The sequence below is a fragment of the Lagopus muta genome, chromosome 4, assembly GCF_023343835.1.
Source record: "Lagopus muta isolate bLagMut1 chromosome 4, bLagMut1 primary, whole genome shotgun sequence".
NCBI classification, from domain to species: Eukaryota; Metazoa; Chordata; class Aves; order Galliformes; family Phasianidae; genus Lagopus; species Lagopus muta.
In genome coordinates, this window is record NC_064436.1 from 62,420,676 (window position 1) to 62,447,600 (window position 26,925).

Consider the following 26,925-nt stretch of genomic DNA (forward strand, 5'->3'; position numbering starts at 1 on the left):
AGTCTGACAGCTGCATTTTGATCCCGGGGCAGCAATTTTTGATACCACTTGCAGCTGCTTATTATTCCACCATGAAAGAGAGAAGTAAAAAATAGATGTGAATAAGATGGGATGGTAGTGTTTGTGGAAGAGGCCGTTTATTGGGAGGAGGTAAGGAGAAAGGATATCTTAAGATTCTGAGGAGAGAAGATAAAGGATAGGGAAATCTCAGCTGATAAATTCACGCAACTGTTTTTGCTGATAGAAATCAGAAGTACTTGAGATGCTGGGTGAAAATTACTGTGTGCAGTTTAAGAAAGGGTATTGTTATATCAGATTTAGTATTATATACCATTATATAATAGTAGTGCATAACATGTAGTGGTTTATGTGCACAGAAATGAAGGATTGCCTCAGCTTAATGATCAGCGTGGTCCAGTTGTTTTCCATGCTAGGCAGATGTGGTGATACCACCTGATACAACAGAAGGTGCTAAGAAGTTCTGGGCTTTCATATGAACAAGATTAACTCATCAAGTTTCTTGAACACATTCACCAATTACTCTCTTGTCTCAGTGTTGCTCTTAAAGCAGGAATTGTCATAACAGGCCTTTTGTGATGCATCTGTTGTGAATTTTAAATCTGTTACTAATTAAGGGGGAAAAAAAAGAAAAAGAAAAAGCAACCAAACAACCAAAGCTATTCTGAAACTACAATCTCAACTTGAGACACACAAAGAAGGAAAATTACCATTTTGCCTTCAGTTCAACTGTCTGTTCAAGGTAGTTTACCTGTCAACATCAGCTGTCCCAGAGAACAGCCATTCTAAATATGAATACTGTAAAGGAATGGGGAGAGAGAACAAAACTGTTCAGCAAGAAATTGCATAAGTTAACCTTATTTATGCAAATATGAAAGCTTTTTCTTTTTTTTTTTAATCAAAAGTTCAATCTTCTGGTTGCCAGTTGGAAGTTAGCATGCAGTTCAGTGTTACCAGTCACGTCATTTCATGTAAGCTATTGCTTTCCACCACCAGCTTCTGCTGTGTTGAGGCACTGGGGATGCTTCAAACTCAACAGTAAGCGTATTGCAAAACAACTGTGCTCCTACTCCTGCTGGGCAGAGCTTGATGTCTTCAAGTATTTGGCATAGTACTAATATTCATTATGTGATACTCTGATATGCTATCTTGAATGCTATGTACAAAACTCCTTTGTTCCTACTGAACTGGGTATGTGAATGCCCACATAAGCAAGAGAAGACAGCTTTCTGTTTGACCTAATTGTTAATCCTGGTGTCACATTTAGGTTAGATTTGGGTAATCTTGTCTATTGAGGAATCTGCAATGCACTGTCAGGTGTGAGCTCCCCATTTAAGTATTCTTAAGTATAAGCCCACATCACCAGCAGGAACACGTTTCCTTGAAGGGAACAAGAAGGTCTTTTAAAAAACATATTGCTTTATTTCTTTACATAGTTAAGATGATGAAGATGCATGTTTTCAGTAGGCTTGTGCCCACATACTTGCGTTTTATTCCAGCAGGGCAGAGGCCAGGAATAGTCAGACAGCAGAACAGCTTTGGGCAGTGGCATTAATACCATATCCACATTCTTTGTGTTCTAAAACTCGGTGTTCTGGAGGAGCAGTTTGCTTTAGGAGCAGTCCCTTTAGAAATAAAAGGAACTTTGCCATTTTCTGCTGTTCAGACAGCCGGAAATCTGGGCGTACCAAAACCTGGCTAACCGCTGCTGTCTAACTGTAGCAATAGTAGAACGTCTTTCTCCTCTTGGAACAGCCGTGCTCTCGCTTCCAAAATCGTTAACGCAAGAAGGAACTGCTGCAGCGTGAGGTAAAGATTTCAATCACAACATGCTGTCCTTACTTGTGACTGAAGGCCGCTGTAGCGGCGCTCCTCAGCAGCTCGGCGCTCCGTTTGGGCGCTGCGGCGGCGCGCGCTGAGGGGCGGCCGTTGCTCCCTCACGGAGTCAGCCCGGCCCGGCACGAAGGGAGGCGGCTCCTCCTCAGGGCGCCCGGCAGCATCCCCGGCCGGAAGAGGAAGGCCGCCGGGCGCCGAAGAGAGCCGGGGAGGAGCCGGCGCCCGCAGCATCCCTAGGGACGGCTCTCGGCGGGCGGAGGAGCGGTAGGTGGCCTGGCGCGGGGCTGGCTCTGCCGGAGGGTGGGAGGGAGAGAGAGACGGAGGGCGGCCTCGCCTCGGCGGCACTGCGGCTCCCGGCGGCGCTGCGGGGCACTGCGGCTCTGCCCGGGCGGCGGCCGGGACTGCGGGTCCGCGCTGAGGACGACGCGTCTCCGAAGGGCCGCCCCTTCCCCCGCTCGGGTTTCCTCTGCTTTTGTGCCGCTCTGGGAATTTTTTCATTTATATATACTTTTTTTTTTCTTCCCCTGGTTAAAAAAATTCCTCATTTAACCTGAGCCAGGACTTTGTTAAACACTCAGAGGAGCCTCCCCGAGGCTCGGGTGGGTTAAAGGAAGAGCTGGGCGATTTCAAGAAGGTTGGTAAGGGAGTATCAGGTGGTAGAGATATCAGGAACGTGGAACATCCAAGGAGCAGATCTCCTTCCTGCATTAAACCGTGACTCACAAAGATCAAATGTTACGGTCGAGGTGAAGTGCTTTGTTTTTGCTGACGGGATGCCGGGGCCTAATAAAATGTTTTGTGGTTTCCTGCCTAGCAAAAAAAAAAAAAAATTAAAAAAGTAAAAAATGGAGAGATTGGAACAACAAAAGCAATGGAGCACAAAGGCAGAAAGATGGAGTGCTTTGGAGGTTGCATAAGGGAAACAGCAGCCATGTAGCCCAAACTCCATTCCCTGAAAGGTCAGTGCTGGCATCAGCAGGTTCAAGCTGCACACAAGCTGAAATGGCAGTGATTTACGTGTAAAGGATGTCGCCGTATGTAAAGAACACTGCAGTAAAGTTCAGCTTGGTGATTCAATTTTGTGAATGAACACACAAATTGTTAGGAAAAACAAGATAGACGTTGCCATGGTTAACCCATCCCTTGGCTAGGCAGACGCAGAGCCAAGGATTATGTCTAAACAAATGGCTGCTTTGGGTTCCAGAGATTCTTAAGTCATTTGGGTAAATAAGTACTACTAAATATTTGTAGTGTTGATGACATATCATTTTAAATAAAAGGATATTGCGTGAAGTTTAAAGTGCCAAATTCTGACCCCAACAAGAGACAACCATGGCTCTACGTACTGAATGGGGGATGAGACTCAGGAGGGCAACCCTGCTGATGGAGATTTGGGAGTTTACTGTGTCCAGTTTGGCATACCACAGTATGAAAAGAACATAGAACTGTTAGAGAGTCTCCAAAGGGGAGCTACAAAGATGGTGAACGGTCTGGAGGGGAAGACATGTGAGGAGCAGCTGAAGTTGTTTGGTTTGTTCAGGCCAGAGCAGAGGAGCTGAGGGGAGGCCTGATGGCAGCTGCAGCTCCTCATAGGGAGCAGAGGGGAGCACTGAGCTCTGCTCTGTGTGACAGCAACAGGGATTGAGGGAATGGCATGGAGCTGTGTCAGGGGAAGGGCAGCTGGGAGTGAGGGAAAGGGTCTGCACTGAGGTTGGTGGGCATGGAACGGGCTGCCCAGGGCAGTGGGTGCAGCCCTGAGCTGCTGGAGCTCAAGGAGTGTTTGGACAGCACTCTGACATAGCGTTTGGGTTTGGGAGGTCCTGTGTGGAGCCGGAAGGTGGGCTCCATGATCCTTGTAAGTCCCTTCCAACTTGGGATATTCTATAACTCTATGGTCTTGAACACAACCAAACTGCTCTGCTCACTAGCAGATTTAAATGTATTATGCTAACAGATTGCATGTGGCCCCCTTCCATGGTTACCTCATGGTGTTTGAACTTTAACAACACTTCAGTGCTGGTAAATTGAATCCACAAGTAAGGAAATGTCATGAAAATATTTATAACTGAGCATAACAAAGTGTTAGATCTTTAGTTAGTATAGCAGGATGTTATATATACATTGACTTGTATGTAGAATACGGTGTGTCTTGTCTAGGATAGGATTTGTATAAAAATGTGCTCAGTGTTTTCTGTCCTGATTTATTAAAACCAATGGGTTTATTGGTATTAAAGGACTTTCAGCTGAATTAAATAGTTTCCTTTTTTCCTCTTTTAATGTAACAAATAATCAGGGATTTTTGCAGTAGATGGCGCTTCACTGTCTTATCACTGAGATGTACTGTAATGTTTTACAAACCTGCAATTCACAGTTTTGTGGTTTTTTGTATTGCTCCATGTGTTTGATGTCTGTTGAAGTGGAAGTTTTTCAGAATATGGACTGACTTTTTTACTTGTTAAATGAACGTCTGCATCCTTGTTTAGGCTTTTAACACTGTTTTGGAATGTTTTCAAAGAAAGAGTTCCTTCTGATAGTTCTGATAATTCTGACAGGGTGAAATGCTGCCTCAGTCATTTGGTGCCCCAATTCGTATCCTGTCAGTGGCCGTCAGGCAGAAATTAAGAAGAGAAGTTTTCAAAAACTGCTTGTTTCTGAAGTATGTGCTGCTGTCCAGCTGTAAGGATTTGTCCCGAGGGCAGCATTCCTGCAGTAGTTTGGAAATTTACCTTCTTTTTTTTCTTTTTTTGTTTTCAAGTGATATTATCATAGTCATTTACAGTGTACTCTGAAAGTGTAAAAAGTCTATTAGTTACTCGAATGCAGATAATCAAAAGGAGAGCACCTTGTCTGTTTTAAAGCAATGCTGTGTTTAAAACATTTGGTAAAGCTTAACAAACTTTAAATGCTCCTTAGTCCTACGCTATATTTGGGACGTTAATCTAAGAGAGTTCATAATCTTATTGCCTTTGTTGCTTGGTTTTCATGAGGGTAAGTTTGGTACAGAGCTAAGAACTAAGTCTAGAGAGATGAAGTCCTGTTCCCTTTGAAAACCAGGCAGTTTAATATAGCCATAACTTATGTTTATTATTATGAGACCCATAAAAAGCAAGAATGAATCAGTAAAATACTGTTATGAAAGGCCTGCAAAATGCTTTCTATCTTTCTTTTAACCGGATATAAATGTAATTGTTTAGGATCAGAGCACTTGGGAACATGGCTCTGAGAGAGAGAGAAGCCAGCAGCAGCTCCGCTGATGACAAGCAAGAGCAGAACTGTAGTCGTGTTATTACGATCGTCTTCCTGGCACTCCTCATCGACTTGTTGGGATTTGCTCTCATCTTGCCGTTGTTTCCTTCCATCCTTGATTATTACAGCCAGACTGAGGTAAGCAATAGAGGAAGGCAGCCTGCTCAAAATGTTAGGCATGAGACATTTAGGGAAGGATAGAATAAAATTCCTTTGTTTCAGGGCAACCCAAATAGCTGTAGGCAGAACAACATCCAGCACATTTAAACTGTTCGTGGAGTGATGATTTTTTATTTTTTTGTGAACTGAGGTAAGGTTCCTCTTTCTTGCTATTTCACTGAAATTAGAGATTTGTTCTGAGGGAAAATTCAGTTATTTCCTGGGGGCTGTCCTTTGTAATTACTTTATACTGGTCCTGGCTCTTCCTATTCGTTTGATTGTTGCAGTGATCTTCGTCTCATCTAAAAGATGAATGCTTTCATGTATCATAATGTGTGTTGCTTTTGAGTGCTGTTTAGTTCTGAAAACGGATATAGAAGATCTGGCTGCAGTATAAGATGCACTTGTATCTAGCTGATAAATTCATTTGCCCCAGGCTTGTTTATCAAAACAAAGAGCCAGACACTAATGCCTAAATGCATGATGTGCTCTGTAATCGAATCATACATTATGGTATGCAAAATCCATCCCTTATCATCTGGCTGCTGAGAGCAGTGGTAGCAGCAAGAAGTCCCTGAGAGGTTTTCGTAATTCATTCACCAGCAGTAGCTGAGGACTGGATTGGGTGGAGTGGATGGGCTGAGAGCTGGGCTGACGAGAACTTCCTGAAGTTCAGCAAGAGGTGCCAAGCCTGCAGCTGGGGGGAACAGCCCCAGGCACCAGGACATGCAGGGGACACCCATCTGGAAAGCAGTTCTGGTGGACACCGAGTTGAGCATGGAACAGCGCCTTGCCCTTGCTGCCAAGAAGGCTAATGGTATTCTTAGCTGCTCTAGGCAAAGCACTGCTGATGAAGAAAGATAATCCTTCTGCTCAGCTCAGTGTTGCTGAGGCTGCATCTGAGTACTGTGTCCAGCCCTGCACTCCCCCAATACAAAAGAGCCATGGACTTGCAGAAAAAGTCCAGCAGAAGCCTCCAAGATGACCACGGGAGGAACTGGCACACCTCTGCTATGAGGAAATGCTGAGAGCTGGGACTGCTCAGCCTGGAGAAAAAGAAGCTCAGGGGATTTCATCAATGTCTATAAAGACCTGTACCTGAAGGAGAGTGCAAAGAGGATAGAGTAAGCTTTATTCAGTGGTTCCCAGTGCCAGGACAAGAGGCAGTGGGCACAAACAGGAACACAGGAGGTTTTATCTATACATCAGAAAGTACTTCTGTGCTTCGTGGGTGGTGGAGTGCTGGTACAGGCTGCCCAGAGAGGTTGTTGGGTCACCTCTTAGGAGACTGTACTTTCTCCCACCCCCAGCATCACATTCACTATTTTCAACATCTGTTCTTAGAGGAGAGATGACTACTATCTAGGAATGAAGGGCAAAAAGTCATATTGTTTCATGCTGTGCAGCTGCTCATGGCTTCCACTGTCAGGTGTTTGTTAGCAGATAAGATGAAGTTGTCAGGGGAAAATTATTTTTGCAGCCCACACCTCTATCTCACAGTCCCTTTCCAGCCGCACTCCAGCTGCAGCTGTAGGTTTGTCTTTCCTCCTATTCTGTCTCTAACCCTAACTGTAACCACTGGGATCTTCCTCTGCTTCCAAAGTATTTCTTCTAGCCAGGATTTTCACGTTTTTTTCCAGGACCCTCTTTTCAAGCCCTCCTCCTCATCTCAGCAACCATTCTTTTTCGCTCCATCTCTTCATTTCTGTGGAGCTAACAACCCTGGCTCTCCTAGTCTAGATCATCTGTACTCTATCTGTAGAGGGATAGAGTGTCTCTCGGGCTGCTTTATTAATTGAAGGATGTGGAACATGCCATTTTTAGTCTAGATTTTAGAAGCAGTTTAAAAAATTCTAATCCAGACATCTGCCCACCCAAAGACATATCCTCAGTCACCTGTTCCATGTTAGCATTCACAGTTTAAGCCATTTTTAGCCTATGACAACAGGAAATTTTCCCTGGAAGGAGAAGTAGAGGAGGAATCATTTAACATCATGACTAGTTCACTAAGCTCTGATGCTGTCTTTGGAAATAAAGCAGAGAAACAGTCTTCCTGCTTCTATTTCCCAGCTATCTGTTTTGCAGGATGGATTCTATTTGTCATTGCAACGTGGTGTGGACTGGTTTGCAGCAATGGTTGGAATGCCTCCAGAGAGGAAATACAACAGTGTCTTGTTTGGAGGTATGGAATTAAAAGATAAAAATAAAAGTTAAAAAAAATTGCAGTACTTTCAAGTTACCTCAATGTTGTTGTGAGGAATGATGAAAAATTGACCAAAAACAAACAAAAACGCACAAAAAAGTCATCACAAGTAGCATACTTGCATCTCTTGCAGTAGACTAAAAATGATTTTGTTTTTGTAAAACTAACAAAGATGAATTATTTGGACAGCACTTCTCTGTCATTTGGAGGCATCTAGACAGGCAGGAGGAATGGTCCAACAAGAACTTTATGAAATCCAGTGAAGACAAAGCGAGGTCCTGCCCTCGGGAAGGGCTAGTCCCTGTTGTTGATGTGGGCTGGGCACTGACTGGCAGGGAGCAGCCTTGCTGAAGGGTCCTCAGGGTCCAGGTGAGCAGCAAGCTGAGCCTGCAGTGTGCCCAGCAGCAAGGGCACCAACAGCACTTGGGCAGTGTGAGCAGGAGCAGAGCCAGCAGAGGGAGAGAAATGCTCCCTCCACTCAGCACTTGTTAGTACGCATGATGTGCACTGTGTACAGTTCTTACTCCTCAGTACAAAGACGACATCCATAAACTGCAGTGAGTTCAGCAGAGGACTGTGAAGATGGAGAGGCTGAGGCAGCCTAGAACTATTGGCAGCCTTACAGTAATAATGGAAGGGTTGACGTGAAGGCTGTGAGGCTCTTTACTGAAGTGCATGGTAGCTGGAGAAACTTTTTGATGTCCCACCTCCCCTAGGCAGCTACAGTGCAGCACTGCTTCTAGGTCTTATTAGTCCTATTAAATGCAGCAGGGCTGCTGACTTGCATGGTCCAAAATCCTTTGCTGTCACAAAAACACTCCAAGGTGGGTGAGCTCCTACAGAGGTAGTACAGGAAACCCAGTGCTTACATTCATTCCAATTACTGACTTTGAATGGTAGGAAACAGTTTAATCCCTCAGAAACTGTTTTCTGTCTCCTCTGAGGCCTGGCTCCAGGCCTTCTCCTCCTCACTCCTCTTCACAATCTCAGGCTGTGTTCAAACAAGGGGCTGGAGCTCACAGTCATGTCCAACTTGCTGCCTTTCATTTTCCTTGCTGTGTCCTGCACTCCTGGGAGTGCTGTATCCCTGGGTTTGGCTCAGTGACTTTCACAGGGCAGGAGAAATCTCTCTTCTCTTTCCAGAGATGTCCACCTGACCTGACCTTTTTGTTCACTGAAGAAAATATAACGTGTAATTGGGAACATACAGATAAAATGTTTGTCTCAGAAAGGAAGCTTTTACCTCTTGATAGTATCTGTTTAGGAGAAAAGCGTTCAGGAGCTGTAATGGGCCATGATAGGAATGTCCACTAATTACCTAACAGCTGCAGGCAGTGAGAGTGGGTGCCACTTTTGGTTCCATCTCTTCTGCTGGCTTTGCTGACGGCCCCTCTTAGCCATCTGATTTCCTAAACCAACAGAAGCCTTTTCTTTATCCTAGATCAACTCTCTGCCAGATTGAGTTGAATTAGCTCACTGGAGAGCTGACCAAGGCTGCAGGAGCAGGGAAAGATGGATAGGCTTTCTTAGTTGTAGTCAGCTGCTCTTTCAGCCCATCTTTTCTGACTGCACCTTAAATAGTTATAGTGGAAAGATTCATCACACTTTGATGTTAAGCAGAGGCAACCATGATCTTCCTGTTGCCTGGTGCAGCACGGAGCATAGAATGGGAAAGATACTTGCAAGGTTATCTTGTTTCTCCCATTGCAGGGTATATTCTGTTGTCTTTCAGCATTGCTTAGACTGCAACCTCTTCAAGGCAGAAACATTCCTTGCTGATGTCAGGACTCTTGCCTTGGCTGCCAAACTCTAACTGCCTTGACCAGCCGCCGCCTACACCTTCTGCGTAGTGACTCAGGAGCTTTATTTCAGCTCAGGCTTGGGCCCACACTTAAGCTGTATCATAGGTACAGCCTTATTTCCACTTGTTTTGCCTCAGAATGTCACTAGACAGACTCTGCTTGTGGAACCCTGCTCTGCCCAGTCCACACTGTGTGGCTAGCGAGGGTACTGCCAGTGTTGTCACCCCCAGCTCCCAGCTTGTTCCTTTGACATGGCTGGGCATTTGTGGTGCTTCTCTCCTAAACTTAAACTTAAGTTAAGGAAACTTCTCTCCTTAACTTAAACTGCCAGTGTGTGGAACTATAAGAATCTTTTAGACTTTTGAGCTGTTAGGAACTGCTCCCCCTGAGGTATTCAGTATCAATATTCTGCCTCCTTTAAGCTCTGTGGGAACAGTACTGCTCATCTCTCTCTCCTCAGTCTTTTCTAGCTTTGATAACAGGATGATCTGAGATGTGTAACCCAGTTTTTTCTTCAGAGGAAAAATTGTGACAGCAAGACATTTATTTGCCTGCTTGTTGAGAGCGTGGTGCAAATTAATGTGTATGTGAAGCTTGAGATGGCAAGAGAAAAGAGGAATTAAAGATCACAGAAGCTGGAGGCAGATTTCAAAAGACCCTTGGAGTCTATTGGAATCACTCCTACCTCTTAGTGTGTCTCTCTAACAGCAGTGCTTATGCCTTTCTTTCCATGATAAGAAGGAAAGCTAATTATAAGTGGCAGAATCAGGTTCAAACAATCAAAAATTTCTTAAAAGAATTATGACTATTAAAGGCTGCATTATCTCTGCATTAGGAACAGAAAATATATGAAGTCAGTTTGGAAAACATTGGAAAATCTGTGTACCATTATAACCAGTGAGTTTCAAACCACTCCTCACCCATGAAGTAACCAATGACTCATCCAGCTTATCCTTATTACTCTGGTCTGTCTGTGGATTTGCCTCCTCAGTGAAACAACGATGGAAGATCAGTGTTCTGAGGGTGACTTGGTTTCAGAGAGTATGCTATTCTTTGTAGATGTTGTTCTACATTTAATTGTGTGCTTTTAATGGACATAATGGAGTCATAGGTCTGGGACAGTTGGACTTGGTATCTGAAGATGAAGGCAGCACATCTGAAGATATGCATTTTTATCTTTTATTTATTTTTGTAGGTCTGATTGGCTCAATGTTTTCCATCCTCCAGTTTTTCTCCTCTCCCCTCACTGGAGCTGTATCAGACTGCTTGGGCAGAAGGCCGGTCATCTTGATGACAGCGGTATGTGTCTCACACTGGTGTTAGTCATGTGATTTCACTGTGCAGTTGAAGGCACTATGATCCTGTGGCTAGCACAGAAGATGGGAGCTTCAGTCTTCTAGATCTGGTGGTTGTCGACTACCTGCCAAGTCACTTGGTTACACTTCCAAAACAGATTGCTTAAACTAAAGTTCCCAGATCCATAATTGTACATAAAAGGCACCAAAATACCAGTTTCTGGGATTTGCCAAAATTCCTTACCTTTGTGTATGAGAATCTGACTTCAGGTGTACAGTTTGCAAATGTGAGACGTAATCCCTGTATATTGAATTCCCCAAGTGCCTGAGGGCTGATCACTTCATGACCTGTTTCAGAGAGCCTGGGGTTTGTTGGTTAGGCAGTCCTATATTACTTTTCTTATGGAAATGATCATTCTTCAAGAAGTTTTCTCTCTTGCTAGTCAAAGTACAGCGCTCTAGTTACAGAAGCATGTACATACATACATGGTGGAACTTGGCAACGAGTGATATCCAAAGCCAGCTGTCCTGTAGGGCTGTGGAGACTGAACTAAAGAAATATATGTGTTTATGATTGATTATGAAATTTAGTGGCTAGAACTCTTATTTTGAACTCAAAATTCTCTTGGGAACAAATGGAACAGCATGTACTAAAGTGGTCTTATGCCTGGACTGATTTAGCTCCCTTTAGTTTTCCTTGATCTTCTTATTCTATTGGTAGTCTCACAATTATATGGAGATTTTGTGGCTTTGTTTCTAGTCTTTTGTATTGCTCTCCAGGACATTGCCCTGTATCAGTATATTCATGTGTGTCTGTTGTATAGTTTTTGGAGCAGCTTTTGAAAGTCAGGAAAACAAAACAAAACAAATGTTGAGCAGCAAAATGTGCAGAAATAAGATACATTTTCCTGCCCTTTGTAAGAAACCCTTTCTTACTTGCAGATGGGTTTGATAGCATCTTATGCACTATGGGCTGCATCTCGTTCTTTCGGCGTTTTTCTTCTGTCCAGAATGATAGGTGGAATAAGCAAAGGGAATGTCAGCCTCTGCACAGCTATAATTGCTGACTTGGGCTCTCCAAAAGCACGGAGCAAGGGCATGGTGAGTAACACATGTGAAATATATACTTGGCTTTATTGGTTCACTTTTAATTGATTTCAGGTGCTCAGGATGTCTTCCTCAGATGTGTGTTCATTGATCAAGTGAAAACATGACTTTAATATTATGTTGCTTTTGAAAACATACCAGGTCACTTTGCTGGTGAGCTCTCAGCCTTTACGTGTCTATGACTTTTACCTACAAGTGAAATGCAGGTGTCCTAGGTGTGGAAACAACTACAGGCCTAAGTGTTAAATCTATTACTCCTGTTGATAACTTTAATCCTGATTGTAACAGCTGAGAAAATAAAAGATCCTTCATCTCAGAATGGCCCAATTTTGGTAACAGGAGCCCAGTTACAGGACAGCCCATTTTTCTAAGCTTTCTAATCTGTGGAAGTGCAGCAGCGCTGCCCAGTATGCCTCCTGCCTTCACTGGATGATGCACTGACTTTAGGATCTGGGCTCAGCGGGTGGTGGATGTGGTGTTTGGCTGACTGAGCAGCAAGTGTTACGAACAGCTGCCCTTTCCTCTTCTAAACAGCAGCAGACCAGATGGAAACACCCTACAGGCTGAACTTTGGCTGTGGATTGCTAGTTAGATCTTTTATTTTATAAAAGCCTCAGGGCCCCAAACCTCTATTAACAGCTCTATAAATCACTGTGTGGCACAGCTGCTTCTTGGGAGGGGATTTCACAGTGATAGCTAATGAATTTTCCAAACTATTTATTATAATCCTGGTGAACAAAAATACATTTATGGGGAAGGACAGCCATACAGCACCAGTAAATAAAATGGGTCACATCTTATTTTTAGGGCTCGAGAGCAAGTACTTTAGTACAGCATGGCTGACATCCATATGGCTAAACTATTTCTTCTCTTCTTTTTCAAAGCAGAGTAGGCATGTTCATTCTGCTTTTTGGAAAGAGTCCTGACTGATGCTATTCCCAAACTGTGCTGTAGCATTGCCTGAGAGGATGCTGCTTGAGGAGGCTGAAACAGAACAGGACACATGAGCATGATCTCACCTCTTTTAGTTTAGTACTACAAGTAAAGTCAAATAGACTAAAAAAGCAAGAAAATGCTCTCGTGGGGTGGCACAAGTTTAGGTCCTGCATGTGTGAATGCATATGTCTCAGCATATCTCTTAAAGTGAGGCACATTCTGCACTGTTGTATTACACCCAGGTAAGAAGCCTCTCAGGTGAGAAGCCTCTCATTGTTTGCTATGTTCCTAAATACAAAAATTACTAAATCAGTTTAGAAGTGATAGACATTATGGAGCTCTTGAAGCAGGTCCAGAGGAGGGCCACTAAGATGATCAGAAGGCTGGAGCACCTTTCCTATGAAGAAAGGCTGAGGGAACTGGGCTTGTTTAGCTTGGGGAAGTGAAGTCTCTGGGGAGACCTCATTGTGGCCTTCCAGTACTGGAGGGGGAACGGCTGTTTACGAGGGTGGATAGTGATGGGACAAGGGGGAATGGTTTTAAACTGAGACAGGGCAGGTTTAGTTTAGATATTAGGAGGAAGTTTTTTACACAAAGGCTGGTGATGCACTGGAACAGGTTGCCCAAGGAGGCTGTGGATGCCCCATCCCTGGAGGCATTCAAGGCCAGGCTGGATGTGGCTCTGGGCAGCCTGGTCTGCTGGTTGGTGACCCTGCACATAGCAGGGGGGTTGAAACTGGATGGTCATTGTGGTCCTTTTCAACCCAGGCCATTCTATGATTTCTGTGATCACTGTGTTTTCCTACCACGGTGCTATCCTTCCTTGTCCAAACAGTTTTACACTACTAAAGTTTATGCTGTGGCTGAAGGATCTGCTGGCTGAGCAGTTCCTGAGGTGAGAGTCATTCTTGCCTTTCTCAACTTTCTTTCACTCATAATCATATAAGGAATGGTATCCCTAGATATCCTTTCATCAAACTGCAGCTTCTCACTGCCACTTTGCTGCTAAGGTGAAAATAAAACGGGATATTTGGAAATAACAGCTTTTTCACATTCAGTGCTGTGCATTCCTTACATCCTCAAGGTGGTTACATTTGATGTTTACACTTCTTTAAGCCAAATAAGGGTCTAGTTTTAGAACTGAGCTAACTTAACAAACTGGGTCTATAACTGTGTCAGTGTCCATTTGTATCTTTGCAGGCAATGATTGGTGTTGCTTTCTCCCTTGGTTTTACCCTGGGTCCCATGATTGGAGCTTATCTAGCCATGGAGACAGAAAAAGGAGAAGTCTTCTATCTCCGTTCAGCACTATTAGCACTCACGTTTGCTGCAGCTGACTTGATTTTCATCTTCTTCCTGCTTCCAGAGACACTTCCCAAAGAAAAACGGGTAAGCAGGATTTGAGAACTGCTGAGATACTGGATGTAGTGAAGAAGGGGCTAAGCCAACATCTCAGGAATTTAGCTCATTCCTGGGACTAGCATTTAGTATTATCAAAGTGGTTGTAAGATGGTCTCACCTCCCAGCCCAGGGCAATATGAGAAATGTTTGTAAGTAGCATGAATGATTAATTGCTGGTATTGCTGTGGTCAAAAGCTAATGGGAACCTGGGAGGGAGAGAATAATTTTTAAACTATGATTGGAATGGTTCCCTGGAGAAGAATTTCAGCCAATCATAACAGTGCACGCATCAGAGTCTGTGGATCTTCTTCCAGTTACCCAGTATATATTAGAATTTTTTAAAACTGTTGTCTTGTCTGTGCTTGGTAATTTTGAGCTCTGAAGTAGCAGTGACTCTTATTTCTGAGCTGTTCTGTCTTCCACAGATAAAATATCTACATATGCTAACATGCAGTGACTTTTTGCATTTGTGGAGCTGAACACTTGTTAGCATTATGGTTTCATATCGTGTGACTGGGTGCTGTCCAAGCTCTGTCTCTGATACAAAGTCTCTTGGAACATTCTCCTTTGGTGTGGGAGAGACTGAATTCAGCCCTTGGTATCTGAGTGAAACACTTGATTTGAGGTCTTCAGCTGGATCGATTCTTTCCTGTCATGCCTTGTTTCTAAGCAGCACTCACCCACTGAATCATGCGTGGTCTCTCGATGGCCAAAGGAATTTGTTGTTACTAAGTGCTGTTCACAAACCTTGTCTGCAATGCTCCTGCCCAGGCAAAGCTTCAGACCTTCCCTGATTGTTTGCCAGCAGGGTGTGTCTGATGTGCAGTTGTTTGCTTGTGTACCTCCCAAAGCACTGCAACTTCTGAAATTCATTAATTAATTAATGTTTTTAGAGCTCTTCCATGTGTCATCTGTTCCCCTTTCCTATTTGGCTGTTTCTAAGCATTCCAAATAAAATCCTGCTGTTGGTTTGAGCTGTACATTCTGAGCTGATGGCAACATATTTATTGTAAGGAAGTGCTGTGAAGTCATGTTCTGTAACAATTCCATCTTAGCTGAAGAGAGAAATAGCCTCGGGGCCTCACCGCGTGGTTGTTGACCACTTCTCTTCCCATTTCATTATCCTCTTGAGAGTTCTACTGGTAAGCTATCTGTGTTAGTCAACATGACTGAGCCATGATAAGAAAATGAATACTCTCTTCCTGCACTTTGGACTGTGCCTTCATGCAGCAGCAAGTATTAAAAGAGGAGGATTAACAGTTCCCTCTGGGATCAGGTGGCCAAATCCCAGTCATGCTAAATACAAGGTGTTTAATTGCTAAGCTGACCATAATTTGTCCTCCCACCTGGAGTGCAAGAGGAGCAGTTTTCTTACACTCTGCATGGCAAGGAAAAGGCAGGCGTGTTGTCTGCCTTCTGGCACTTGTCTGGACAGTGGTGGGGCAGGTGTTACTAGAGTGTCAGAATGGAGTGCACTGGAATGACATGGCTCTAAAAAGGGGGAAGTGGTAATGACAACCGGTAGGAAGTTGCATCAGTGGGATCACACATCTGTTTCCTTGACTTATTCTGTGTTCTCATGATATTTGTGTTCTTCTCAGTCCTCTTTTTATAGAGGAATAATAGAACACCCCAAGCTGGAAGGAACCCACAAGGACCTTTGAGTCCAAGAGGCTCCAGAAAAGAGCAAATCTTCCTTTCATTCATGTTGGAATTAACTTGTAAAACCAGGAAGGTGACAGGGGTCAGGGTGAGAAAGCATGAAACATCATCCAAAGAGTTTTTGCTATCCTTCTTACTCTTTTTCCCACTATTCCTCAAGTCTTTCAGGTGAAAAGGGACCAGAGACTTACATGAGGTGGCCAGAAGAGATGCTGCCGTGACTTGCTTGATAGAAGGGTTGAATGGAAACGTGCCAAGTAGAACCTGGACCCTTTCAGAGCTTTTGTGTCATTTTTAGCTAAGCTAGCTGCAAGCATTGCTGGCTTGCTAAAGGGAGGGTCTTACTTTTTTCTCTGGTGTTCAGCTACTCATGTAAGAGCCACATGTAGGGCCATGCAGAATCACTAGCAAATTCAAGATAAAATAAGGGTTCTTTTCTATGCATGATAATCAGTGTCTGAGTCAAAGGTTAAGGCTGCAAGGCCCTGGCTGCCTTCCCCATCTGGACCCACTGTTACTTCAGGACACAGTCCTTAATACCTCTGCAATGGAAGAAAGCAGCAAACAGACACTGTGAGAAATGCCTGCTGTTCGAGGTGCTTTGGGTGATCATGAAATAAAACTGAGCAATTCTGGAATTGCTCAGAAGTTATGAGCATAGAGGTTAATCACAAGTTAAGACACTGCAGATTTTGAACCTGCAAAGAATCTAAACTGTACAGCACGTAACAGTCACAGCAATGGGCAGTGTGTGCTTTGTTGCTTGGGGGAGCAGAATGCTTTCATCAGTTGTAAGAAAGTTTTCATTTATCAGTGGATGAAGTCATTTCTAACTTATTGCTTTAGGGCAAAGGTAGGAGAATTATAGAAGAAGTGTATTTCTACAGAGATAAAATCAACTTTGTAGTAGCCGTATTTGTATCTGACATGACCAATCATTAAAAGACATACAAAGTGCAGATGTTTTTTAATACTGGCAGACATTCCTGAGGAGACTTACTTGCTACTGGGTTTTGTATGCAATACTACAAACTCTGTGGTGCCAACAAATGCAGGAACTGAGGATTGTGACAAGCCAGCTTCAGGAAATCCTCTTACAGACCTCATAAAAGCACGAGGAAACTTCTTCTTGGGAGTGTCTACCCTCTGCAGTACACACAGTGGAGGGGAAATAAATAGCCCAGTTTGCCTTATGTGGATCAGCAGCTTTATGGCTTTACATAATACCAGCCTGCTGTATTGAACTGACTGCTGTGCTCCAGAGCTATGCTGCTGGATGCTCACAAGCTCTGTCCATCAAAACAAGACAGAGGTAGAGTTAAGAGCATTTTGAAGATTGATTTGTTTACAGCCTTCTTACAGAGCAAGCCCTCAGGCTGTGCACTGAGGTGAAGTCCCCCTGATAATGTGACCTTTAGTCTCAGCCTTTGAAGGGCAGTGTTTTCTGCCTTGCCCAGCTGGGCTGAGAAGGAAGCTCATCACACAAAGCCAGTGCAGTGCTTTGGGGGTGTTCAATGCCAGCTGTGACAACTAGGGATTCTTGAGTCTCTCTTCCTGTGACTGTCATGCAAAGTGACAGCCTAAATTCTCCTATTTCAAAGGGAGATATTTCCTTAAGAATTTGCAGAGTATTTTTTCTATGTATGTATATTTCATATTTAACAATAAAAATAAACAAAAAATTAAATTCTCAACAGATGAAAGAATAAGCATCTCCAAAATTGTTGATGAGGCACAGGAATGGCATTGCTGGGTACAAAATGAGGTTGAGCTGAGCAGTACTACAAAATAAGTTTTGTCCTGTAAGAAACCACACAGCACTGCTGTTCAGAATCTCACTAGAAATATCTCTGAAGAATGACTCTCTAAAAATGGTATTTTCTGTTGCTTCCCCAGGAGGTGTCACTGGCTGGCTAAAAGAACCACCAGTGCCCACGCAGGCTGTCTATTGATGCACTGCTACCTGCTGTTCTCACAGCTGTAACACACTGCAAATCCTCACCTTCCCATGAGCTTGCAGGCAGGTGTGCCAGTATTTACCCAGCATGCATTCACTGGACAGGAGGGATGATGAGAAAAGCCACCAAATCAAGCCACCTTTGGGCTGTGGAGAATGAGCTGTTTCTGCTTTAAGATCAATAAGCACACAAATGTTATAAAGCAGTAGATGGTCAATAAGTATACAGAAAAGTTAGGCTTAGTAAGATTATCACACTGTAAGGATAATCAAAGACAAATGGAAAACGCTCACCAGTGTTGGGGGCTCACAGTAAACTCCCCAAGGAGCAATCTGCAGAAAGAGATCCTTCCTCGCTGGCAGTCAGCCCTTAAATGGAGTCTCAGAGAGGTGCAGCCAGGCTCCCTTCCTGGTAGCCCAGGTGAATTGCCTTCACCTGTGCTCCCATGGCTGACTCACTGCTCGCCTCAGGTGGTCAATCAGAGGTTTGGGCCATGATCAACAGTTCCCATACACTGCTTTTTAGGGAACTCAGGGAAAAAGCTATTTTCTTTTTCCAGAGAAAGCTGCTAGCAGTGCTTTGCCTTCTGGTTATAGTGCTGGAAACCATTCTGTGTTCAGAAAGTCTGGGATGTTACTGAGTGTCACTCACATTTCAATAGCAGTTGCATTGTTTCATTTCAGGTAGTTTATTTATATATCAAAGCACTTTTGAATGTTCCTGTCAATTCCTTGTGGCAGTAAGTGCATCAGTTTTTGAAATAAACTTCTTTCTTTGACCAGGTCTCCTCTGTGACAACCGGGTTTCAGGCAGCAGCTGACCTGCTCAGTCCTTTGGCTTTATTTCGGTTCTCTGCAGTCACCCAAGGAAAGGAGGCCCCTTCAGATCAGAGTAAGCATTAGCTGGCTGTTTGTGTTGGATTGGATGACTTTTTGTATGTGGAGATGGTTTCTGTTCAGAGACTTTAGTCATGCAGTTTTGGAAGCAGCACTTCGTTAACTGTTCTACAACTCGCTCTCTTGATTTATGTGCTCAGCCTGGTTTTAGAGATCAGTGTTTTGAGGGCATCTGACTTGCTGCTCCCTTGTCCTTCAGGCAGGGGCTAGCTGGGGTAGGCTGCAGTAAGTGAAGGGCTTTAAAAAGATAGAGGCATGAGTAATGGGCATTTGAGTACACTGGTCTGAGCTGCAAAGCGGGAAATTTCAGCCAGATTTTTCTTATTTCAGGGTATGGAGATGTGGGTTTAAGCTGGACATTTCCGTTCATTGAATTATTTAAACCATAAAAAATAAATCAGCATTTGTTAGGTACACCTGGCACATTGGCTCTGCTTTAGCCAATCTTGTCTTGAAAGCAGCATTCAGGTGTTAGACTGCTTGCAGATGTTGGTTAAGAAGAAATAAATCAGGGGATGTATAGCAGCACAAATGTGAGGCAGAGGAACCGGACTGGGTGAGTGAGAGCACTGTGACACAGGGAGAGATCAGGTTTTTTGGCCCTCACAAGAGGGGAGGAAATGTGCAGAAACCATTTTGTGGCATATCTTGAATGGATGTTTAAAGTGAAGATCCTTTTCCTTGTACAGTTATTAAACGTTACTCCACTATTGCTGTTATATTTCCAAGCAGTGCCTGAACAATACCACCATAACTTTTTCTGGGGGGTGTTTTCTTTATTTAGATCTTCAGAACCTCAAAATCTTGGGCCTGGCTTACTTCCTGTACCTCTTCCTGTTTTCTGGATTGGAGTATACACTGAGTTTTCTTACTCACCAGCGATTCCAGTTCAGCAGGTATAGTATGCATAAGAGATAAATGTTGTTTATTTTATTTAAGATATTTTCCAAAATCTTAATTTAAAGTCTTTTATTTTCAAGTGAGACACTGAGGTTAGTAATAGGCAAAAAGCACTCACTGCGTTCAGTTCCACTTGGGCTCTGCAGGAAGAATTTAAGAAAAAATAGGTATGCTATTTATCACAACAGGAAACACTCTTTGAATTCATAACTTCTAGGACCTAAAAAGAAAGTCAATACACAAGATTAAATTAAAGCTCCTGAATTAGCTACAGCTGGGGGAATGTACTAATTGATATGCATAGAAGCTTTTCTCTTCCTCCCCAGAAGAGTTCTTCAGTATCAGAGCACAAGAAGGCCAAGGATGAAGGGATAGCTATTGACCTATGCTGCTCATCTGAGTCCTGTGTTGCATATAGTGTTTGATTGCCTTTAGTCAGACACTAGAGAAGAAAGAGAACAGAATCTACTAAAAGAAGCTCAGCTTGAAATACTTTTCCTGCCAGCTCATAGGACGATTTCCAGCCAGGAACCTGATCTTACAGCTTGATTCCTCATGTTTGTCCTCATGTTTGAGTAATTCTCAGGATTTTGTTTCATCTCTCCACGTCTGTCTTTCATTACAGTTTGTGGCTTAATGAATGTGTGTGCAACGGGGAAAGGTCTTCTAGTGTGCTAAGCCTGCATCTGCACAGTCCTTTCAGCATAGACACACAGTGTGATACACAGCTTAATGCTGACTGTACGGGCTGTGTGACAGACAAGCTTGTTATAGAGGCGAGAACTTTTAGCTGTGAATATCCACGTGGTCAGGTAGCTAAGAGAGGTGAAACTGGAAGAATGACCTGAGGGTGGAGGGAGTGCTAATGCACACCTCCCAGTGTGATCCACGATCAGCACTGTGCCAGTGCCCATCCTGTGCCTTGATCCTCAGTCGATCTCTACGTGAGCAGTGACAGCAGTTGTGAGAAAGCAAAGTGCTCACTGCTCAGAAGCCAACAGCTCAGTGCATACAGCAGGGGCTGTCATGGCACAGGGTGAGGGTTGGCTCTTTGTGTGCCACCCTAGTAACAGATCAGCTCCATCGTTGTACTCCAAGAGAGCACTGCAGTACTTGCTGGCAGCCATCCCATCTCCACATAAGATCTCAGCTGCTACCTTCTTTCTGTTTTCCAGCCATGGAAATTAACATCAGCTGTAGTAAGAGCTGTGCACTGCCCGTGTGAACACCTAAAAGCATTTTCTCTCTCACCTTCAGGAGAGGGTCAGCACTGCACCTGCCAATCCCAGGGTGGAATTCTGTATGCATGACTGTGTCAACTGTTTTTGCCTCCCTTCCAGTATGCAGCAGGGCAAGATGTTTTTCTTTATTGGAATAACAATGGCTGTGATCCAGGGAGGCTATGCTCGCCGAATAAAGCCACGAAATGAAATCAGAGCCGTAAAAAGGGTAAATATATATGTCAATATTTTCTTTCTTTTCACTCACAAATCTGATGCATCCATTTTCAGTCTAAAGAGCAATGGGAGATGGTTGGAGGCTATAGCTGTGCTCGTCTGATCAAAAGAAATCTATTTGTTTTCATTGAAATGACTTCTAGATGTGAATGATAAGCAGCTATTGCTCTAACTGAACTTGGGAATCTCAGAGGTGTTTCTTAGCATATCAGCTATGCTATGACTGAAACTTTGTGGATAGCTGCAGTAGGAAATGTGAACAGTGTCTGTGCAAGTTGAGTAAAATGCTGCGAAGGTTATGCTTTGTTTCAAAGTTTTCTCTTAAGTGTAGATGCTGAAACTACTAAAGCAGCTTCATGGCTGATCTGTCGTGCCTTTCTGGTTTTTCTTGAAAGCTCTTTCAGCTTATGAAACCACCCTCATCCTGCTCCCTGGCGGGCAAAACATAGGATATGCCCGTTGTGTCGTAGAGGAAACATTTCCCTGTGAAAGAAAGCTGGCACAGCCCTGCTAGCACCACTTTCTCCTCTGCATCCGCTTCCTCTACGCTCTCTGTCACCCCGCTGTGTTTGCTGCCACTGTACTGCAGTTTATGCAAGCCGAGGCTCACCCTGCTCATTTCAGTACTCCTTCCTTCCTCTTCCCTGCACAGAGGGGTGTGGGTACCTTGCTGAGATCAGTTAGCTCAGCTGGCCAATGGCTGTTTGTAAACACACGTGCACTGTGCAGGACCTGCTGGCCCCTGGATGCTCATCCTGCAGGTGCATGTGGCTTGAGCAGCTCGTATGGGAGCTCCTCCTTTTGCTGTAGTAATTCTGGTGATTCCTTTACGAGCCTGTACTGTATGGCTTATGCGTCTTCTCTTGGCACAGCACTTACAAGAGGCTTTAAAACTGAGTTATCAAAACAAGACATTCAGCAAGAGTGGAATTACACCATTCAGTTGTGACACGTGCAGCAGCCTTTAGCTCTCATAGGAAAAAAAACAGATCAGTTACGTATATGAGGCAGGGGAACTGGAGTTGTTTCTTGGAAGAGAGAAATGATGTTGGTTTCTCCTGTAGCGAATCCATTTCAAATGCCATTCCCCTCATTTTTTCTTCTTGGCTCCATAAGTACGGACTCCAAAAGCTCAAGGGCAGGATGTGATCCTTCGAGTCAGCCAGCTCTGCTGAGAAAAAACTGAGGAGCTGTAGTCCTATTGCTTGCAAGCTTCTTCATGTCTTGGTTTAGCTCAGGAGGTAAAGAGTTAAAGTGAGATTTCTGGACTGTTCAACTCAGCATGAGGAGGGGGAAAAAAGTAAATCATGTGAAAGAAGTGCCCGATCCGATTTTTTTCAGTTGCAGAAAATCAGTCATGGGCTGTAACTACAGCCTGCCTTAAGGGGTGACTTCAGCACATGGATTGTCTGCAGTGTGATAGGGAGAGAACTGAGAGGTGAACTGTGTGGCCATCCAGCTAAATTTAAAATGTCCATTCAGGAAGAAAGGGCTTTCTGCTTCTGGTCGAAGTGTAAGGCATCAGCAGAAGAGACGTGGCAGCACAGCTGGGGTTAGGCTGTGACAAGGATGGCTTACATGTAACGCTGTGACTCCTCCATTCTGCAGGCCATTTTGTTGTTGATTCCAGCATTCCTGTTAATTGGATGGGCTGCAAATGTGACCCTGCTGAGCGCTGGACTGTTGCTGTACTCGTTTGGTGAGCTATTCAAAAGCACAAGGAATTTTTTCTGCACATTAAAAAAAAAAAGCTGCATGTCTTATTTCAACCTATGTATCAGAAGCTGATGTTTCTGTTTATTAAATCTAGAAGGAATAGTGTCTGTTGTTTTCTGATGCTGTTTGTATCCAAGGAAGTTGCCATGGTGATGGCTGAACGCATCCCCAGTGCTCCTGCTGTCCCATCTCACTGTGGGGCTCTTGAGGTTTTTTTTCCTTCTCTTTCAGCAGATCTTAGAAGAAAAATATTCACTGAATGCTCATCTCAGGAAAAGCACTGAGAGAGCATTTCTTTATGTTTTCCATTATTCAGGGAAACAGCTACAAATCATTTGGGTTTATCTGTGATGGAGCATTGCTGAAGTGCGTATCTGGGAAAAAAAAAAGAATAAAAAAGAGAGACATGAGATATTCCCAGTACTGGCAACTATTGCTAAGCAGCTTCAAATAAGACTAATTATGAAAGAGGAAGACAGACTCATCTTCTGCACAATACAGCTTGATTTAAGAGTAAACAATCACAAAATGCATCTCCTTAGTGCCTTACTTGTGTAGGAGCAGCTGTGTGTTGGACAGGCTTCAAGATCTAGATCTTATCTACAGCTCACCTTGATTTTGACAGCCTCAGTGAGAGCTGGTATTCATTCTGTGTGACTGTGCTTCTATGTTAAAAGCCTGGTCCTCCAAGCTACGCACCTGGGTGCAACATACCAGCTCAGCCATCCAGAAAGAGCCTCTTCTTCCCCTCTCTCCCTCCCCTGCCCCAGGAGTTACAGCAACACGTTTATCCTTCTGCTCTCCAGTTGTCCTTTCCTTCCCAGAAACGATTCAGCTTTGTATGCTGAAAGCATTTCCCTCTTGGCAGAGAAGGTCCCTGTTTCAGTAAGAGGGCAGTGCTGGCCGCACAGCTCTTGGCTTTTGTTAAAATGTTGTAACCTCTTCGAGTTGGACTTAACTCTTATTTCCCAAGGCAGAAGGTGGCTGCGGCTCTCATCCATGACTGAAGCCTTAAGCACAGCGCAGGGCCGTTCTGCTTACAGGCACCTCACAGTCTGTTGGAAACGTGAGCGATTCCTTCTCCCCGCTGCCCCGAAAGGTCTGCAGCGATTTGGAATCGTCCCAGTTAGCTGCTCTGACCTGGCTGCCCCTTTCCCAGGGGCTCCTGGAATGGAGCACTAATGGGAAACACCTGCGCAGAGCGTTCCTGGCTCTGGGCTCTTCCTGCAGGTTGGCTTTGAGGGGGTGTTTTCATTACTGAACGGGATTAAACCTTATGATTCATTGTTGGTACAATGCCTCAGAGCTCAGCATTTTTCTCTGCAGTAGTAACGAGTTTGCACCACATGTTTGTCACTGCTGCTGGTAACTGAACTCTGCTGTTCACTGACAGTCTGTTTTGTGGATTTTTCCAGCTGCTGCCATTGTTATCCCGTGTTTGTCTACAGTGGTTTCAGGCTATGGTGAGTGCTCGTTCTGGGGGGCAGCCCTCAGTCACTTAATTCAACTTTCTGCACAATGGGCTCAAATGAGGAACTGACCTCAAGTTTTGAGATGCAGCAGCAGGAACTCAGGTCCCTGTTACACCTCTGGTACAAAAACGCTGGCCGAGTGACTCAGGCAGCTTGGCTGAAGTGTCCCCCTCCTCCCAGCTGCAGTTATGAAGAGGGAAATCATTCCTCCTTCATTCCTTCTTCATTCCTCAGAGAAGATGGGGATGTGTGGTAGTGGTTGCTTCGTTACCTCGCAAAGCAGACGTAGCTGTGTTGGCAGCTGTAGAAGACAGCTTTCTTCAGCTTTGGTTCATAAGCAAGGTTGCCACACTGCAGTGCTGGCTGAGGGGAAAAGTAAGGTGATGGGATTCCTATACCTGCACTGCCTCAGCAATCCCAGAACTGCTTTGAAATCTAGAGAAGCAAGTGTAGCTTTTCTAGATAGAGTAAAGCTTTTTGTTGGTTTTGGAATGTGGGCTTGGTTTTTTTGGTCTGTTTGGTTTCTGGGGTATTTTTTGTGAGCAGGGAGTCACAAGGTGGCCGTGGACAAGCACGCTTGACAAGTCCTGATGTTTTGTTTTAATGAATGTTTACCTTCGGTGAGAATGAAAAGCACGGCTCAGGCAGTAAGTGTGAAATGAAAGGAAGAACAACGGCATGTGGGAAATAAGTCCAAAAGAGCTAGAGCAGTACCCTGCCCTTCACGCTGTCCTTGCCCCAAGCAAATCAAAGCTCCAGGCTGACTGATGGCTCTCTGCTTGTCCAGGTTCTGCCAGCCAAAAAGGAAGAGTCATGGGGATCCTGAGGAGCCTGGGGGCCCTTGCGAGGGCGCTGGGACCTGTCCTGTCAGCCACGGGTGAGTGGGGCTGTGTGCTCCAGCCAACACACAATGGCACTGTAGGTGCCTGCAGCCCGACTGGGGCAGAAAGAAACGGGGAACCACAACCCCTGTTCCATGCAGCGTGTCCCAGCCTCAACTCTGAGCTCAGTTAAATCTGAGAGAGGTCGGAGCCACTTTCCTGACCATGGGGACAAACAGCCGCCCTGCAGTGCAGGCAGTGAGCTTCTGGAAGGGAAGGGACAAACTTCAGACTATGGCAAAGCCAAGATGGCAGAACAACTGCAGGGCACAGCACACGTAGTGCCCTTTCCTCCAACCCCAAGCATTAGATCTATGCACATCTCATTGGAGCAGATCAGTAGCAACAGCATGAGACACTCAGGAGCAGCAGGCAGCTATGAGCAGGAGCAGCTGAGGAGCATGTGCTAGGGACAGTTAGAGCTGCCCTGTGACTGAAGCGGGTAAGTGAACAGGAACTTCCCCTATTTCTATACCAAATGAAAACACCCTATTTAAAATAGGTGTTTTTTATCGTGTTGTTTTGTATTGGAGGAGAACTATTGCCAGCAATACTATTAGCCACCTCCTGTTTATAACGTGCAAGCAAGAGCATGCACTAAAGATTCAGTGGTCATGGCTGTACTGGCACCTGTGTTCTCCATTTTATCAGCAGCTCTGAGTGCTGTTCACATATGTGCATGGACAGTTATGCTAAATATAACAAAATCTGTTTCCTTTTCAGTTTACTGGCTGGCAGGGGCAGAGAGTTGCTTCACCATCTGTGGAGCTTTTTTCCTCATCCCCTTCATTTTACTCGGTTCTATCAAACAGCAGACAAAGGAGGAGTAGGCAAAGGCAAGAAGAAACCAGAGCTATCACCAGTTTCCAAGGACCTCCCCACCACCCGATTCTCACCACCTGAGTCCACTGACCAAACTGGGAGAAGAGGATGTTGTGGAAAGCAAGGTGCAACGACCACATGCAGTAACAGCGGGCTGCAGATCTCTTATGGCCTCCACAAACACTTCAGCTGACAGCCTCACAACTGCCTTGGCCAGTTTTGAAAATGAAACCAAAAAAAAGAAAACAAAACATGCTGCAGTTTAGTAAAATATGAAGACCATCAGACGAGGCTTGGCAAGCTGAGACCGGCCTTACGGCAGCGCTGCTGCACACCGTGCCCCAAAACGACAGCTGGACATCAAGTGCTGCTGCCACCACACTGCAGCCCATAAGGAGCTGCTCTCTGCGCATCTCCTTTGCCATCAGCACAAGCCTGGTGAACCCCACTGCCCAAAGCCTCCACAAAGAGGATTCTTCTGCCTCCAGCTAGCAGAGGACAAATGTACAGGAGCTGTCTGACACACGGGATGCTGCACCGCCAGTGATGAGAGCCGCACAAGTTATCTGTCAGTGGAGCTGGTAAGAGCCGTATCAACTGCCTTAAAACCTGACAACCAAAAAGAAGAGCAAGCAGCACGCTCCAGGCTTCCTGAGCCTGACTGGTACTTTGGTCTTCAATGGATTGTTTTTACTGCACTTAAAATTAAATTGAGCTGTTTTATATTTCTGGTACTGCATGTTTTTTGATGACCAACCACTGTTTGTTTGCATTACAAATAAACTGTTACATTGTGCACTCATCCAGTCAGTAATCAGTGCAAACCCAACACTGCTACTATGATTTGGCACAGCAAAACTGGAGTCCAGGAGCCCACAGCAGGGAGCAGAACCCTCCAGCAGCCAACAGTGCTTCCAGCAGGGCTGGGGCAAGTTCAGCAGAGGTTGTGCTGGAAGGCCAGGGGAGGGAAGGGGTTTAGGGGAAGGCGAAGGACCCCTCCACCTTCTCACCACACCTACCTTCTATTTGAGCTCGGCTGGTTCGGCTTTTTAGGGACCAGTTCCTGCCAACTGCTCAGGTAGAATGCCTGGGAAGGAAGCCCTGCAGGAGCCAGTTTAAGTATTGTTTCCAAGAATACATTAAATCAATGATAAATGA

The 26,925-nt window shown here is 44.6% G+C and overlaps 1 protein-coding gene across 3 annotated transcripts; it reads left to right on the forward strand.

Moving 5' to 3' along the window:
• Positions 1-911: 911 nt before the first annotated feature.
• MFSD10 (major facilitator superfamily domain containing 10) lies at positions 912-26,883 on the forward strand. 3 transcript variants are annotated; one of them, XM_048943424.1, is made up of 13 exons: positions 912-1,827; positions 5,049-5,238; positions 7,345-7,441; positions 10,460-10,563; positions 11,502-11,660; positions 13,803-13,991; positions 18,406-18,514; positions 19,304-19,415; positions 20,760-20,868; positions 22,485-22,575; positions 24,008-24,055; positions 24,852-24,941; positions 25,669-26,883. In XM_048943424.1, the coding sequence occupies exons 2-13, from the start codon at positions 5,068-5,070 to the stop codon at positions 25,773-25,775; spliced, it is 1,386 nt and encodes a 461-aa protein (XP_048799381.1). In that variant the 5' UTR covers positions 912-1,827; positions 5,049-5,067; the 3' UTR covers positions 25,776-26,883. The 3 variants fall into 3 exon arrangements, with proteins under 3 accessions (XP_048799381.1, XP_048799380.1, XP_048799382.1); XM_048943423.1 differs by lacking the exon at positions 912-1,827 and adding an exon at positions 1,847-2,118; XM_048943425.1 differs by lacking the exon at positions 912-1,827 and adding an exon at positions 4,428-4,530.
• The last annotated feature ends 42 nt before the right edge of the window (positions 26,884-26,925 follow it).

Coding starts and splice junctions, on each gene's coding strand:
- MFSD10 (XM_048943424.1), top strand. CDS start 5,068: ATGGCTCTGAGAGAGAGAGAAGCCAGCAGCAGCTCCGCTGATGACAAG. Junction 5,239..7,344: donor ATTATTACAGCCAGACTGAG/GTAAGCAATAGA, acceptor TCTGTTTTGCAG/GATGGATTCTATTTGTCATT. Junction 19,416..20,759: donor CAGCGATTCCAGTTCAGCAG/GTATAGTATGCA, acceptor CCTCCCTTCCAG/TATGCAGCAGGGCAAGATGT.